The following is a 16634-nucleotide window of genomic DNA, read 5'->3' as shown; positions in this document are numbered from 1 at the left end:
AGCTCAAGATCGTGTGTAAACGGAAAGTGAGGCGAAGCCGACCGGTCTCGCGTCTACAAGGAAAAAAACAGCTTCTTCTATTTAACCTGCTGATCTCCAACACCACATAATTCACAGGAACGGGAACGGCCTTGGCAACGTCAGCTTAGCGCCACCGCCCAGTTACCCTAGCGTGCAAGCGAGGCGAAGCCGTGCCGAGTCCCCTGATTTCCCCTTCGTTTCGCAGAGAAAAATAATAATTTGCTTCAACGTCGGCTGTCAGTTTGTCCACGGGGTCAGTTTCCATGAAGTTGCGCTCCAACAAGATAATTTGCTTCAATCAAGATTATAAAACCAGCAGACAACGGTAGAGTTGGTTTGCAGTTTTGCTACACACGCACCGATGGCTCGGTGGCCGCCGGGCATCCCCGGCTTCTCCCTCCCCCCGCCGGCGTGGCCATACCGTCCTTCCATGCCGCCGCCGCCGCCGCCGTCCGGCGGTTCGTCTCAAGGCAGGACCGTCGCCGGCACCTTCGGCGGCCTCGTCGCCTGCCTGCTCGTTGGCCTCGCCGTGTGCAGCCTCTGCAAGAGGCGTCGCAGCAGCCGCGCACGCGCCGCGGCAGCGGCTCCGACGCAGAGCCTGCCGGAGAGCGGCGGCGTGCGGCAGCTTCACCGGGCATGCGCCGCCAGCCCGACGGCCGGGCTCCCGGCGTTCACGTACAGCCTGTCGGTGAAGCACAACGTGGCGGGCGGAGGGGAGGAGGCAGCGACGTGCTCGGTGTGCCTCGGCGCGCTGCAGGTCGGCGAGACGGTGCGGCTGCTGCCGGCGTGCCTGCACCTGTACCACGCCGAGTGCATCGACCCGTGGCTGGACGCGCACTCGACGTGCCCGCTCTGCCGCTCCGACACCGACCCGGCCGCTGTCTAGCTAGATGCACATTTTGACGGGTGTTAGTTTGCTGGATTGATTTTGCTTGCTGTATATATTCAAAAATACGTATACTCAGTTGTCTGGGCAACATAAGACAGGAATCTTCAAATGATGCATCTGTCCTATTTGCAAGTATTTGTGGACGTCCTCAGGGTCATTTGGTCTCCAATGTCTTGTCTTGAAGATCTCACTCTCCCGGCTTTGTCTTTATGGAAACCTTCGAATTATACGGTTCCCCAGTAGAACTGTTGAGATCGTCCGCAATGGCTTTGCCCAACCATATGAAAGGAGACCTTTATAAATGTCACACGCATGACACAAACACATGGCAACTTTGAACGTTTTTTATAATAAATACAGTGACGCGAGGATGGCTATTTTAGTTGTCAAGCATGGCAACTTTCTTTTCGAATGACAAGTTTTAGTATTTTTTTAGTTAGTTTTTTCTTTTCGGATGGTAGTTTTATTTAGTTGTAAAAAACGCCATGACCGGAGTGCTTCGTGCCACAAGTGTGACACTTATCATTTGGGCTGAAATAAGGATCATGTGTGTGTCATTATGTAGAAGGGATGCAATTTTCGCTTACAATTGGACTTGGGTATGTCCGTAGTTCACCTACACTCGCACCTTTCCTCCAGCCTGAGCGAAGCCCATGACATAGACAGCAGCAGTGCCACGACGTCGCTTGGTATCGTGCCGCGATTTCCCTTCCATTAAACGCGCATTTGACAATGAATCGGCAATCAATTAACTAACCCCTTTGACCACAGGCTTGCAAGTAGGAGTGGTTCATTTTATCCGCTTATAATTCTTCCCCGACAGAGTCTGCTTATACTGCTTAAACCATACCACAAGCAACAGTTGCGCACGACGAGCATCAATGGCTCAATCGCCCCCGGGCTTCGTCCCCATTGTCACCTCTCCCCCTCCACCGCGGTGGCCATTCCATCCTTCACTACCGCCGCCGCCGTCCAATGCTAGGCCATCGTCTACCCAAGGCAGGATACTCGCCGGCCTCCTCATCGGCGTCGTGGCGTGCTTGATCGTGTTCACCGCCGTGTGCACCCTCTGCAGGGAGTACCGCGGCCGCCGCTTGGCGGTGGCCCGTGCCGGAACGCAATGGCGTGCGCGTCGTTGGCGAGCGGCAGCTTGGCCGGGCCTACGCCGCCAGCCCCACGGCCGGCCTCCCGGCGTTCACGTACAGCCCGTCCGTGAAGCGCAACATGACGGGCGGCGGGGAGGAGGAGGCGGCGACGTGCTCGGTGTGCCTCGGCGCGCTGCAGCTCGGCGAGACGGTGCGGCTGCTGCCGGCGTGCCTGCACATGTACCACGCGGAGTGCATCGACCCCTGGCTGGACGCGCACTCGACGTGCCCGGTCTGCCGCTCCGACACCGGCCCGGCCGCGGGCGTCGGCCGGCCACCGTCTGTTTAGGTTTTTCCGTGGAGAGGTGTATGGTGCGTGCTGCTTTAGATATTCGTGTACCAGTTTATCTAATTCACATCTAGATGTTTTTTAAGGATGTCACATCTAACCTCCCACAAGTATATAATGCATCAACAAAAAACAAAGAAAACTAGGACAAAAAAAATAGACCACAAACAGAGTGAAAATCAGCTTATGTCACATCTAGATGTGTCCTAAAGAGACCCTTCGTGTACTATACACGCTGTACATATTTTGCTTCCTTGCATGTAAAAATGGTATATTTTGCTTATTTGTTACTTCCTCCATCCTACAATATAAAACGTTTTTGCAAGCTGTAGTGAAACAAATTCACAAATTAGCTTGAACATTTTTCTTACAATATACTCCTTCAGTTCCCAAATATAAGTCTTTATAGAAATTCCAACAAGTGACTACATTCGAAGCAAAATGAGTGAATTTATACTCTAAAATATGTATACATACATTCATATGTTGTATTTCATTTGAAATGTCTACAAATACTTATATTTAGGAATGAAGGGACCAAGGGAGTATTAAAATCCTCTATGGACGCTGAACATACCCCCCCCCCCCCCCCCCCCAAAAAAAATCTCACATAATAGGGAATATTCTCTATGGTGCACAAAAATTGTTTTCACAAAAAAAAAACACATTGTTAGATGGTCGGGAGGGTTGTTGAACTTTAGCCCGGCAAGGATCAAACTTTGCATATCTCATTGAGGCATAGCTAGGGAATTAGCCTGAGTTATGATGAAGACATCTCCCGTGTAGTAATATTCTAGTAGAAGATGGCATTTTCGTCGATAGTGAAACATATATCATGACTTTGTCGATCATGATTGTGGCTAAAGCCCGTTCAAATATTAAAATTGTTGGTTATCATCAGAGAAATTGAATTGTCTCCTACGATATTCTTGTAGAGTTGCGGATGATAAGTGAGGTTGCTTCCTTTGCCATGGAACGCGTTTCAGTTTCTACACTGATAAATTACGATTACAGTGTTGTTAAATCTTAGTCGACTGAGACTTGGTTATGTCTCAGCCGATGTTATATTCATGAGATCTTGAGTGAAGATTTCTTTCAAGTTTTTTTTTCTTTCTTATATGTTATGCCACTTTTTTTTTGAAAATAAGAGACTTTATTCCTGAGATGGTAGCCATATCGTTTATAATGTAGGAGAGAATAAATCAAGGATAGTATCCCAAGAGTAGGAAGATTTACTACAATAAGAATCCTTAGCTAAACTATTTGCTACTGTACCTCATTAGCTTCTCTAGGACAAACACTACCAGAAACCGCAATATTTCTGTGGGTTGGAAACCGACAGGAAAAGAGCCAAACCCGACAGGGAAAGTATTTCCCGTCGGTCACCCGTCAGGGAAAGCTGACAGAGATAGCTTGACGGGGAAACTTGCTTTTGCCTGTCGGCCGACCGACAGGAAACATTTCCCTGACGGTCACTCCTGACGGTGACCGACAGAAAAACATGATTTCGTCAGGTATAAGGTAGCCAGGAGTATACGTTATTTCCCTGTCGGTCCGAACCGACAGGAAAATTTGCAACATTTCGCTGTCAGTTCATCACCGACAGGAATACTCATTACATTTCGCTGTGAGTTCGTGCCCGACAGGAATTTGTGCATGTCACAACCAGAATTATTAGTCCTGTCGGCCCAAAACCGCCAGCAATGGATGGTGCAGCTTAATGATCCATTTGAATTTGTATACTGCATCTATCAACGCAAATTATACCATGATGATCCTTGTGTCAACCACTACCATAAATTGGACTGATAAGATTTAGTTTTGCACATCTAAGTACATAACTGTTCTCGACAACAAAAGATAAATTGTTCAACTTGCAAGTTTCAAGGATAAGCTCCAGTGCATTACAAACAAAATACAACATACTTCACAGAAGTAGATAACCTGCCCCTAGTGTCTATTGCAACTTCCAAAATGCTACTCTGTTACCAACACCACCATTAGTTCCAAAGTTGTGTTACCCTGCTCTAAGTCAACAAAGGCACTGCCCAGGTTACTACCACTCTAAGCCTCGCTTTCCAGGTTGTTGGAGTGAAGGTTAGTTGCACCAATAGCCATGTCGCCAATATTCCCATTGGAGTTGTCACCGCCAACAGTCCCACCCAAATCACCATCACCGGTGTTGTCATCAAGTGCTTGGGTTCCAATTTGAGATGAATTTGTGCCCCCCTACATAGGATTATTTATTTAGACAAACCAGGAGAGGTTATGAAGCAAACCAGAAAAGGCTTCTCAATTAAAAGTTGCAGTAAACCATCAGGTAGAAAAATATAAATGATAATAAAACCAAATGGCCTTTTGTGAGTAAACCATCAACACACCCATTTTGGACAGATTTGGCCAACAACGTTAGTAGTAATTTTAACTAAGAGAGGATGGTCAGAATAAACAATGAGCATCTACCACAAATGGTGTTTCGAACAGATTTGGCCAAGAACTTAAGTATGATAAATTTAACTAAATGAGAGTGACCAAAAATTGAGATCCTAGAAAAATATAATGAATTATGGTGTAAATTCACTTAAGTTGTGCATGCAGGAATCAAGATGCACTCCCACAAGCATATCTCAACATATTTGTGTGTGTGTGTGTAGGGGGGGGGGGGGTTGAGAGGAAGTAGTGCCATCTATCAAGCTAAATCTGTATAAAGTACCTTACCAATCAATAAGATCTAAGATATTCATGATATGGCTAATGGCTACTCAAATAACATAATACTCTTTATTTGCAATGGTTGGCTGACCATCAGTTTGAGAAAAAAGTTTCAGGAAGTAATGTACTTACATGTGGTTGGAAACTTTCTCCTTGGCGTAGCTCCTCTGGTAGTTCTTTTCCCATCTCCTTAAAAAGGGCCTATGAACAAGTATGCAACATTAGAATAGCTGGTTTGAACAATCAATCTGCAACATGTACACAAATTTGCAAGTACCAAGAAAAGTCTTCCATGCATATCCACTATCTTTTGAAGGTTCTCATTACGTCGCTTCAGTTCTTCGTTTTCTTGAATAGCTCGTTGCTTCAGTTCTTCGTTTTTTTGAATAGTTCACCGAAATGATGTTGAAGATAACGGCCTCAGTTTCTTCTCTCTAGCTATTGAGATAACATCAGCCTTCTTAATTGCTCCATCCGCTATTGCTAGTCGCCCATGAGGAATGCCACCTGATGACTCATATAACATTTGCCCATCTAACTCTCGCTCCTCCCAATCATCAGGATGTGCGGCTCTAGCCAAATCACAGTAATCATCCTAGAACAATAGTAATTTTTACTTGTAAACTTGCAAACAGAACAAATAGTTGGTGATAAGAAGACGAGCAAGAACATACAAGAACAACAACATTCTAGCCGAGCTTCATAAGGGAAATGGATGATTACCTTTCATAGATGTACATCCATCGAGCTAATACAGGACCTCCTAGACGAGCTTGGTATGGAAGATGTATGATTAAATGTTGCATGGGATTGAAGAAACCAGGAGGGAATATCTTCTCCAATTTGCATACAAGAACAACAACATTCTCCTCAAGTGAACGTATGGTATCCTTGCTAAGTTCTTTTGCACATAGCTGCCTATAGAAATAACTTAGCTCTGCTAGACACTTCCATATGTCCTCTAGAAGGAAGCCACGAAATGCAACAGGAAGTAGGCGTTCCATGAAGATATGGTAATCATGACTTTTGAGGCCAAAAATCTTTTTGTGTAGTAGGCTAAATCCCCGTCTAAAGCTTGATGCATACCCATCAAGGAACTTCAGCTCTTGGAACCATTTCAGAATGGTTATCACATCCTTCTTATCGATGACAAAAGGTGCTCTTGGCTTCTCCCACTTCCCATTGTCCTTCAATTTCAAGTGCATCGAAGGACGGTTGCAAATTTCAGCTAGATCTTTTCTTGCCTTCACATTATCTTTAGTTTTATCAGGAATTACCACCTTCGGCTACGCCGGGAAAGATTTCATCATGCCTCGCACAGTTTGTGGCAGAGGAAGATCCCTGTTGGCTAGGAACATACTTCTCACCATGTTCTATCCACGTTTCATAGTTTTCCCTGAACCCGTATTTATACAAGTGTTTCTCTACCTCATCCCTACCGTGCTTATTATAATTACGACACTTGGCACATGGACACCTGATTTTACCACCTTCGGCTACGCCGGGAAAGGAGAATGCATGCTCTAGAAATCGGTTGGTTTGTTCAAGCCATAGGTTAGAGGGAATTTGACCATACTGCCAACCATTATACATCCATGCACGATCAACCATTTAACAAATTCTGTGTTGAAAATGGAATAGATCAGCTATTTGCTTACTTAACCTCAACATATCATACTTAATATGAGTTATTTATCAACAATAATACATATATAGCAATTGGAAGCAAACAGATGTACACATAAGATAAAAATGTAATGCTGAAAGTTTAATGCTTACCAAAGACTTGCTGAAATAGTGAAAAATATGGAGTCACCAAGCAGGCTAAGAAACTCCCAAAATCCACTAGCAAATCCAAGATCTAATCCTATTACACACAACATAACAATTTAAGATAATTAGCATAAGGATAGTACGAAATGAAAAAGAAAGAGCTCAAAAAACAATCACAGCAACACAATAATAAAAACCTTTGGTAAGCATTATCAGACCAGAAAACAAGACATGCATAGAATATATTTGATAAATCAACCAATATTAAACGACAACAAGCATGTAGTACTGACCACTACCTTGACAATCAGCAGTTTAACTATGTTTTCTTTCTCGTCAACAAGTGAAATAACTTCAGAAGTCCTGTAACCTGGGAGATGTAAGCAAAAGATTCGACTTAGATTTTGGTATTTGGTAGTCTAATCAGCAAGACAAAGTATTTGATAGTCTACTAAAAAAAAAGTGCCAAATCAGGGTAGGCGTACAGATTTGTATTTTTTTCAGCACAAATCTGATAGGGCCTAATACTATGCCGTGGATGGGTAACAACCACAACCCCCAACTCTATCAAATCCATCTTATTCCTAGATGGATTAGGCATGTACTACCAGCACAATGAAAGATTCGGCCATATGGGCTCCTCTGCCACTTACCACAAACGAATCTCATATACCATATGAGCGTCACCTGTACAGGAAAGGGTGGTACCTGGATTGGAAAGGGCACCGCTCAGGGAAGGATGCGGTGGTCGAGTGACGGCGGCCACGGGGTCGTTGACGACGACCCTCTTCTGGAAGCCGCGGGAAGCTTTGCCGACAACACTTCGGAGGCAGCGAGTCATTGGGCTACTGACCAGTGAATCGGGCAGAGGGGACGGACGAGAGGATGGAAGAGGCAAGGGATTTGGGGGCGGAGGGGGCGAACGAGAGAATGGAATAGGCGAGGGATTTGGGGGCGCAGCCGACGGCGAGGGACTCGGGGCGCAGCCGGCCGCCGGCCGATGGAGAGAGAGCTAGGTTGGGGGCTGAGATTTGGGGGAGAATGTTCGTGAGTGAGCTAGGTCTGGGAGCGATCTGGGGATAGAGCCCATATGTTCTTTTTTTTGAGAAAAACGGCAGGCTCGAATTGGCAAAGCGGCGGGACATGGGCTACCTTTGGCGCGAATTAGATGAATCCGTGGCACCAAATGGGCTATTCCTGTGGGCCGAGAACCGACCGACAGGTATATTATTATTCCTGTGTGTCGATGGACGAGCGCAAAGGAAAAGAAATCCATTCCTGGTGTGCAGTTGCGGCCCGACAGTAGAAGCCCATTTCCCTGTGCGCTAACGCGGGCCCAACAGGAAAATAAGAGACTCACAGAAATATTTCAGTTTCTGGTGGTGAAAAGGCAAAGCCAACACTAGCAAAATCTAGAGCCAAAAGTTCACATTCAGCAACTACTGAAACATCATGACCGAGATAATCTTCTATGCCCATCACCACGTCAACGGCCGCCTTGCAATCTGACTCGATTAACACGCGATTACAACCCACCTGCGATGCTAAGTATAGGCCGTTTCGAATAGCATTGATCTCGGCTGATACAGCACTGGAAATTTGAGGCAAAACCCATGTAGCTGCTGCTATAAAATTTCCATGGTCGTCTCGGGCAACAGCCCCAGTTGCACCGGGCATAGTTTCATAATGGAAGGAAGCATCAACATTCACTTTAGTAATTCCCGTCAGCGGCCTCTTCCACATATTATCATACTGCCGGACCGGTTGTTTTGGCGTATATGCTCTAGTGTAATTCATCGCCAAAACCCAGATTGAGATAGATGTCCGATCTGGAGCCTGGATGGTCTCTCCCTTTGTACTTTGCCTTCTTTGCTATCATTATATACCAAGAAGCAATGATCGCCAACTCAGGCCAAGTTCATACCTTCAATCGTCTGTTGCTGTCGTAAGAGAATGTCCATTGTGATAGATCCTAAACGGTCTTCACTGACCGCCTTGTCGATAATCTCAATTAGACCTAAAGCTAACCAAACCTCCCTCGCACACGAACACGAGAATAAGCAATGCTGGATGTCCTCATATCCCACTCGACACAGCGGGCATTGTGGGATAATCGGGATCTGACGCCCTGCAAGGACGCTGTAGCACGGGAGAACGTCCCGTAGCACCTTCCCAGTTGAAATGTTTAATTTTCCCAGGGACACGAAGCTGCCATAAGCTTTTTTACGCAAGATTGAGGATCATATTTCCGTGTCCATCCGCACGTTCCATTTGAGAACCAAAAAAGTGCTTAAATTCGGTATGATAAGTTGAGTGTTCCATGTGTTTTACAGATGTCCCCGCGCGGTGGAGCTCTGGCGAGCTATGGCCAAACATTGGAACTTGCCGAACTTAACCACTATGCATCCTACGGGCGTTGAATGACTCTTCGACGTCCTGCACAATCTGGGAGCCGATGACCGCATGCGAGTGTTGATGGTACTCTGGCGCTCTTGGCACCTTAGAAGTGAAATCGTCCACAACAAACGTCTGCCCCCAGTTGAAGTGTCTTGCCGATTCTTACTCAGCTATGAATCATCGTTGCTCGCTATCAAGAGGTATCCTACAGGTGATCTTGTTAAAGGTAAAATGGTGACTGATGATGGAGGCCGGCTGCCGCTGCTATCATATGCAGAGGGCACTCAGTCTCTCCCCATCAAATGGCAACCTCCAGCCTATGGTCGTGTAAAATTAAATGTTGATGGGTCCTACTATGAAGCTTCTGGAAAGGCAGGTGCGGGCATGGTACTGCGCGATAGCGACGGTGCCATCATTTTCTCGACTTGCAGAAGCCTGGTTAACTGCGCAAATCCCTTGCAAGCTGAACTTGCAGCCTGCTTGGAGGGTTTAAACTTTGCTATGCAATGGTCGCCACTTCCTGTGGATGTCGAGATGGATTGTCTGGTTGCCGTGGACTCGATTTGGGCACCAGTGGAGGATAGGTCGCTGCATGCGATGATGATAAATGAAGTGAAGTCGCTTCTTGGTGGTAGGGATTGTTCCATTGCTCATATTAGTAGGTGTCAAAATACTGTCAGTCATAGGTTGGCGACTTTTGGTCGTGTAGAAGCTAGGACGGCAGTTTGGCTAAAATCTGGCCCTGCTAATGTACTCCAACTTTGTTTGGAGGAGCTTCCTCCAGTTTGAGCAATGAAATTCCTTTAACCTCGCAAAAAAAAGTTGAGCGTACACGGAACTTGATTAAGTCATAGTCGACCGAGACTTAGCCTCGCAAATTGCTGATGTGACCGTCTGCCAAATATGTAGCCCGGCCTCTCGTTCAATTCCCTAGTCCCTGTCAACAATATACTATTACTCATTAGCATAATCCAGAGCGTATAATCTTCTGATAAATAAGATATGCACGCAAGGATCTCTTCATTTGTTACGAACCCGTACTACTACCGACCCCTTCAAATCAGTGGAATGGTCGCTCTCGCCGCCGCTGCTGCTATGTTAACCACCAGAGAAGCGTCAGTTGAGGCTTCAATCAGTCAGACAAACTAAACCTAATCATCAGAACGGTCCACTTCAGCTCAAAAACTTCGAGGCGGAGGCAGTACTGTGCACGCAACCACAAGAGACATAAACCGAATCATGCCACACGCAGCTCCACTCCAGCGCCCCTCAGCTCACGCCCATTCCAAGCTCGGCTCCTAGCTAGGCTAAGCGGCATGCGTTTCGCCATGTCGCCCGACAGCCTCCTCCTCTTCTACGCCGCCGCGGCGGCCGTCACCGCCGCCTTCGGCCTCTTCTCGCTGTACAAGCACCTCGTGCGCCAACGGCGGCACCACCCCAGCGCGGACGCACCGGACGGGGACATGGAGGAGCGCCGGCCGCTCGCGGTGACCACGGTGGCGTCCAGCATTCTCCCGCCGTTCATGTACAACCGGCTCGTCCGGCACAGCGGCAAGGGCGACGACGCGGGCTCGACGGAGTGCGCGGTCTGCCTCGGCACCATCCGGGTCGGCGCCATGGCCAAGCTGCTGCCGGCTTGCGCCCACGTGTACCACGTCGAGTGCATCGACCTGTGGCTCGCCGCGCACTCGACGTGCCCTCTCTGCCGGTGCACGGTCGGCGGTGATCGCTCGGCTCAGGACCTTGCTTGCCTCTCACCTGCATAGATTGATCGACCATCACATCCGCAAGAGATATCTCTGTACAGCTTTTTTCTGAACTTCGAGATAAAACCTGCATGTATGCCGGTGTATATATATAGTGTGAACTGTAGACTCGTGTGTTTCACTTGGAGTTGCATCTCAGCCATCAGGATCCCATGAAGGCATGAATTGATTGCCAAATTGTACACTTCCAATGTCAACATGTGAGACCCAAATATTTCAAGTCGACGCAGCATTCGAGCAGGGGAATGCATGACATAATGTCAATCTAATCATCAGGAATGTGATAATGAAATATAACAGATAGCAGGAGATGAATACATAAAACCGAAGCGAACCAAATAAAATGTAGTAGGAGATGAATGAATGCATAAAGAAAATGCGTGTACATGAGGCGACGGGGGCAAGAACCCCTCTGATTGCTCAGTTGCAAGACCAGGAAAAAAAGGGGGGAAGCATCAAGAGAGGATCTTTTTTTCCTCACTCCACGCTCCACCACATATGGAAAACACAATGCATTGCTGCAGCTCAATAGTTTATCATATACATAGACATGCAGACAGGAGTTAAGCAAACCCATCAGAAACGCGAGACAACAAAAATTGTTGCAGACAGAGATATGCACAAAATAAATGACCAGGTGTTGAGTTGCCATGAAGAACTTTGGCTTAAATCTGCACCGGTCCGACCATAGGTTGTTATTCCTGTGAAGCTGCCATTTCTGGGGGATGAACTGCAGTGGGACAAGTATGGGGTTAATGGTTCCGCAAAGACTTGACATGTTAAACAATATGTAGCTCAAAAAAGAATTTTCCATGATCCAGTTTCTAAGAATTGAAATAGGCAAACTGGCTGCATTATCGTGACTCTTGGCTCAGGTGGATTATGATAATCTTGTTGGTGAAGCTGTTTTGGGATATTTGGGTGTGTTCGGCTAACTGCCTTTTCTCATGACTTCAAAAAGGGATATACTATTACTTTCTAGAACATATGAAATGTGAGAAGACCATTGGATCAAGAAATATAATCATAGTTTAATTTATCAAAACAGAGTAATTTTTCACAACTTTTTTTCCGCGGCAGCTTAATAAAAACTAGCACAACACAATAACCATAAGTTGCATTAAGCTTCATGCATTAGCCAACACGTGAATAGACTCAGAGGTATGGCTCAAGAAGCCTATACGTGGACACAGAGGGAGTGGCATCAATTTTTGGATAAATTGTGAAAGTCGGGATTTGAACTCAAGATCTTAGGCCCTGATACCATGTTAAGCTTCATGCACTAGCCAACGCAACTAAAAGTCTGAACTGATGGAAAGGGATAAGCAATCCACATATACACGTCAACAAGCTGAATCTAAAATGTGTATCTTCAATAACGTACCAAATAAAATTTGCTTGTTCCATTCCATATTTCCATGCAACAGATATGCTAATCACTTAGAAAGAACCTCCAAAACTTTGGGTAAGTGTCTAGCTACGGAACTACAATTGGTATCTCACCTTAGTGGTCTAGTGGATATCTATGACTGGTAAAATTTATTTGACGACTAATTATGTGTACAACTACATGTAGACATGCATGCCAGTCTTATATCATTCTCACTCAATCAATGATATATAAATCATATGAAAGATTACACCCAACAATTTTAAAGGTCGAATTAAAAACTGGTATCCTCCAATGCATGATATGGTTAAGCAATGTGTATGTATGTGAAAGCAATAAATTGGTATTTTATTGTGACAGAAAAAAATAAGATATCTACACCACTACCTCAAAACCACACCATCAACATGGATGAAACAGTGCAAGGGCAAGGGCGGAGCATGGTGGAGGAACAACTAGTGCAAGGGCGGAGCCAGGAACTGAACATGGTGATGAGCCGAGTTGAAAGTTAAAAACTTGGCACCGGAGAATCAGTGATGACATATACCATGATACCAACCAAATAAATGCAAATGATATTTGAAACCCGCTCACATGCTCACTAGATTAATATATGATGAATGGAGAAGTAAAATAATACTTGATTAGATTCTGTGAACATCACGTAATTAAAACTTAGAAAGAAAAGAATCGGCAGTACATAACTCACGAAGAATGATTGGTTAGACAAACTGCATTACTAGCCTTGACCATACTAATATTTCTAGACTAAAAGGGTATCATCAGATGAACTCGGGGAAGAAAAAGGAGAAGGAAAGACTAATAGCATGCTTAGGTCATATCATCAGATGGACACTTTCTTCATAGCTAGTGCTTATCCTAGCCCTGAGTCTAGTCTCAACCACACAAAATGCCATGCATTCCATGTAGTTACTGATACTGAGATTTGATAAAACCTAGCAATTAATTGATGCTTGCAAAAGATAACTGATATAGATCATCTGATCTGCCCTTCTGATGCAATATTGACTACAGTATTTGTCTATAGGGCACTTAGCAGAAGTTATGTTTTCTAGAGATTTTGGTTTTCAATCTCTAGCACTGAGCTCAAGTTGTTTCTGACAATGATGTGGGTGACACTTCCAAACACGACCCTCCAACAGTCTAACACACACACTCTGCTTTGTTGGTTCTTGATAATTTTGAAATAAAATATCCAGTTCCTCGAACAATAGGACCAATATCCACAATTTAGGCAGGAAGCCAGAAGATTAACTGATACTCAAAGATGGCGAATGCAGAGATACCATTCAAAGAATGAAAGCTGAACTTGGAGGCCAGGCGCGGTGCACGAACCTGGAAGGAAACACGCAGTTCCCATGACCTGCAAAAACAAATGCCGGTGGCAGCACCGACACCAAGGTGTCACAACTCCATAGCATGAATCCAGCCTTTAGCGAAGCAAAACAATGCTTGGTAAATTTGAAATCAATGGACGCTTCATCATCCACGAGAGAATCCGGGTCGAGCCGGTGCTTACTAGGGTTGAGGCCGATGAGCGCGGCGGCGCCGGAGAAGTCGCAGGCGGCGGGGCTGGCGGCGCCGCCGGATCGGAGGAAGTAGTCGTTGAAGGCGTAGGAGGCGTGCGCAAGGAGGTCGGGCGGCTCGTAGCAGGCGCCGCCCTGCTGGATGGCGCGGCAGTCGGCGCCGCCGTCGGGGCCGCAGGCCCAGTCGATGGCCGACTGCAGCGCGCCGTCCTCGGCGTTGTTCTTCGCCACGCACCACAGCTGCCCGCCGCCGCTCACCCCGACCGCCCCCGCGGCGCCGCTGACGGCCGCGCGGACTGCGAAGAGGAGGAGGGCGAGGTGGAGGGAGGGAGGCGAGGCTGCCGCCATTGGGCTCCGACGATTTTGGGGGCGCCGGATTGGAGGACGCGGAGCACAGCAGAGTGTGATGAAGTGGAGTGTGCGGGAGCACGGCGCGTCTCGAGGCGCTTTCGCTCCCGCTTCCGGCTGCTTTCTGGTCTGTAGCGGGCCCGGGAATGTGCTGCTCCCTTTTAGCTTTCTCTTTTTATATGTAATATAAATAAACTAAAAAAAATACCCCGCACCATTGCACCGGGAAATTATTAGGAGTGGTTTGAATCCATATATTTTAGGGGAATTTTTGAATTCATATTGAATATGATGTATGATCTATGTTCAGAATTAACCCCCCCCCCCCCCCTCCTCCCCCCAAAAAGGAATTTGAAACTGTTGGTGATCATTCTCGTCAAAGAAAAATAATAGTAGGACCGGCATAGACGTTTTGTGCCAAAAAAACAACAACAAAGGAATAGCCCCGGCGAAAGTGCTTTTCTGAGCTTGAGTGAACAATAAAATAAAAAATGAGAAAAAATATTTAAAAGTTGATTTTTTAGCAAATATTGACAGATGTTTTCATTGTTTGCAAAGTTTCATCACAAAATGACATTCGGGAAAGATAAGGCAAAAATACAATGCTCCAAAATGCTTTTGCCATGTTTTCACGAATGTCATCCGATGTTGGGAACTTTGCAAGCTATCAAAACATTAATCGATGCTTGCTAAAAAGAATTCAGAATTTTTTAATTCTCTTTTATTGTTCATCCGAGCCCGCATGAGCTCAAACTCAGTTTAACCGTGTCGTAGCCCCAACCTAGACGTTATGATATCTAGGATGAAATGATCGATATAATTGACTAGAGGGGGAGGGGGTGAATAGGCAACTAACAATTTTTAGCTTTTCTTTACCAATTTAAACTTTGCATCAAAGTAGGTTGTCTAGATATGCAACTAGGTGAGCAACCTATATGATGCAACAAGAACAAGTACACAAGCAAGCAAGGGATATAACACAAATAAGCTTGCACAAGTAAAGACACGAGATAACCAAGAGTGGAGCCGGTGAAGACGAGGATGTGTTACCGAAGTTCCTTCCTTTTGAGGGGAAGTACGTCTCCGCTGGAGCGGTGTGGAGGCACAATGTCCCCCAAGAAGCCACTAGGGCCATCGTATTCTCGTCACGCCCTCACACAATGCGAGATGCCATGATTCCACTATTGGTGCCCTTGGAGGCGGCGACCGAACATTTACAAACAAGGTTGGGGCTATCTCCACAACTTAATTGGAGGCTACCAACGATACCACAAAGCTTCACCACAATGGAATATGGCTCCATGGTGAACTCAATCGTCTAGGATGCTCAAAGACCCAAGAGTAACAAGATCCGCAAGGGATGAGTGGGGGAATCAAATTTCTCTTGGTGGAAGTGTGGATCTAGGCCTTCTCAACCAATCCCTAGAGAATCAATAAGTTTGATTGGCTAGGGAGAGAGATCGGGCGAAAATGGAGCTTGGAGAAACAATGGAGCTTGGGGATGGAAGAGATGGTCAACTTGGAGAAGAAGACACCCCTTATATAGTGGAAGAACAAATCCAACTGTTATCCACCAACTCAACCTGCGTAGCACGGTACTACCACGCTGGGGACGCGGTACTACCGCAAGGCCCCGTGGTACTACCGCCTGAGCAGCAGAAACCAGAACAGCCCAGATGCAATGAAGCAGAGGGCGGTAGAACCGCTGGCTCGGTACTACCGCTCCCCCTTGCGGTACTACCGCAAGGCAGGGATGGTCCAGATTTTGGGAAGGCACGGACATATAAAAATACATCCATGGCAACTTCCGATGAGTTGGGATCTATGCAAAAATCTGACACGGTAGTACTGCAAGCCAGAAGCAGTACTACCACGCGGGGTGCGGATGTAAAAAATTACATCCGCTCCTACTGCCGCGCAAGCTGCTGAGCCTGGCCAGAGCGCACGGCGTGGTACTACCGCGTAGGGCGCAGATGTAAAAAATTACATCTGCCCCTACTACCGCAATAACAGCAGCGCCTGGCCTGAGGCCACAGTACTACCGCTCCAAGGAAGCGGTACTACCGTGGGCACTTGCGGTACTACCGCGCCAGAGGCCGATACTACCACAAGGGCATGCGGTACTACCGCTCCTAGGAGCAGTACTACCGCATGCCCCATATCAGCAAACACGACATTTTGCATAGACAAGAAAAGACGGAGGATGCTCCAAAGTGCCAAAGGAAAGGCGGTGCAAAGGAGTAGATGTGTACGTGATGATTCCACCCAAGCCTTTCCAAAGCGGATCCCCTCTTAATAGTACGGGTTTCCTACGACTCAAATCCACCGAAAAGAAACATACAGAAACGCCGTCTTCA

General features: G+C 46.4%; 5 protein-coding genes and 1 pseudogene across 5 annotated transcripts; 4 read left to right on the top strand and 2 right to left on the bottom strand.

Moving 5' to 3' along the window:
- The first annotated feature begins 80 nt into the window (after nucleotides 1–80).
- Nucleotides 81–1093, top strand: LOC147960230 (RING-H2 finger protein ATL39-like). The gene has a single exon (XM_087536410.1). The coding sequence runs from the start codon at nucleotides 383–385 to the stop codon at nucleotides 905–907; it is 525 nt and encodes a 174-aa protein (XP_087392536.1). The 5' UTR covers nucleotides 81–382; the 3' UTR covers nucleotides 908–1093.
- Nucleotides 1094–1706: 613 nt separating this feature from the next.
- On the top strand, nucleotides 1707–2732 carry LOC125524665 (E3 ubiquitin-protein ligase Os04g0590900-like; annotated as a pseudogene).
- Nucleotides 2733–8185: 5453 nt separating this feature from the next.
- On the bottom strand, nucleotides 8186–8626 carry LOC147960229 (uncharacterized). The gene has a single exon (XM_087533222.1). It carries the CDS (start codon nucleotides 8624–8626, stop codon nucleotides 8186–8188), a length of 441 nt encoding a protein of 146 aa, XP_087389348.1.
- Nucleotides 8627–9245: 619 nt separating this feature from the next.
- On the top strand, nucleotides 9246–11189 carry LOC125524685 (RING-H2 finger protein ATL39-like). Its single transcript, XM_048689721.2, has one exon. It carries the CDS (start codon nucleotides 10543–10545, stop codon nucleotides 10990–10992), a length of 450 nt encoding a protein of 149 aa, XP_048545678.1. The 5' UTR covers nucleotides 9246–10542; the 3' UTR covers nucleotides 10993–11189.
- Nucleotides 9458–10015, top strand: LOC147960228 (uncharacterized). Its single transcript, XM_087533221.1, has one exon. The coding sequence runs from the start codon at nucleotides 9458–9460 to the stop codon at nucleotides 10013–10015; it is 558 nt and encodes a 185-aa protein (XP_087389347.1).
- Nucleotides 11190–11428: 239 nt separating the features above from the next.
- Nucleotides 11429–14411, bottom strand: LOC125524684 (PLASMODESMATA CALLOSE-BINDING PROTEIN 5). Its single transcript, XM_048689720.2, has 3 exons — nucleotides 13923–14411; nucleotides 13739–13766; nucleotides 11429–11722 (listed from the first exon to the last, which is right to left on the bottom strand). Exons 1-3 carry the CDS (start codon nucleotides 14275–14277, stop codon nucleotides 11569–11571), a joined length of 537 nt encoding a protein of 178 aa, XP_048545677.2. The 5' UTR covers nucleotides 14278–14411; the 3' UTR covers nucleotides 11429–11568.
- Nucleotides 14412–16634: the final 2223 nt, after the last annotated feature.

Source organism: Triticum urartu, chromosome 7A, assembly GCF_056163025.1.
Source record: "Triticum urartu cultivar PI428250 chromosome 7A, HENAU_Tu73, whole genome shotgun sequence".
Taxonomy (NCBI): Eukaryota; Viridiplantae; Streptophyta; class Magnoliopsida; order Poales; family Poaceae; genus Triticum; species Triticum urartu.
Note: the sequence above shows the minus strand (reverse complement) of the source record. Positions and strands in the feature narration are given on the sequence as shown.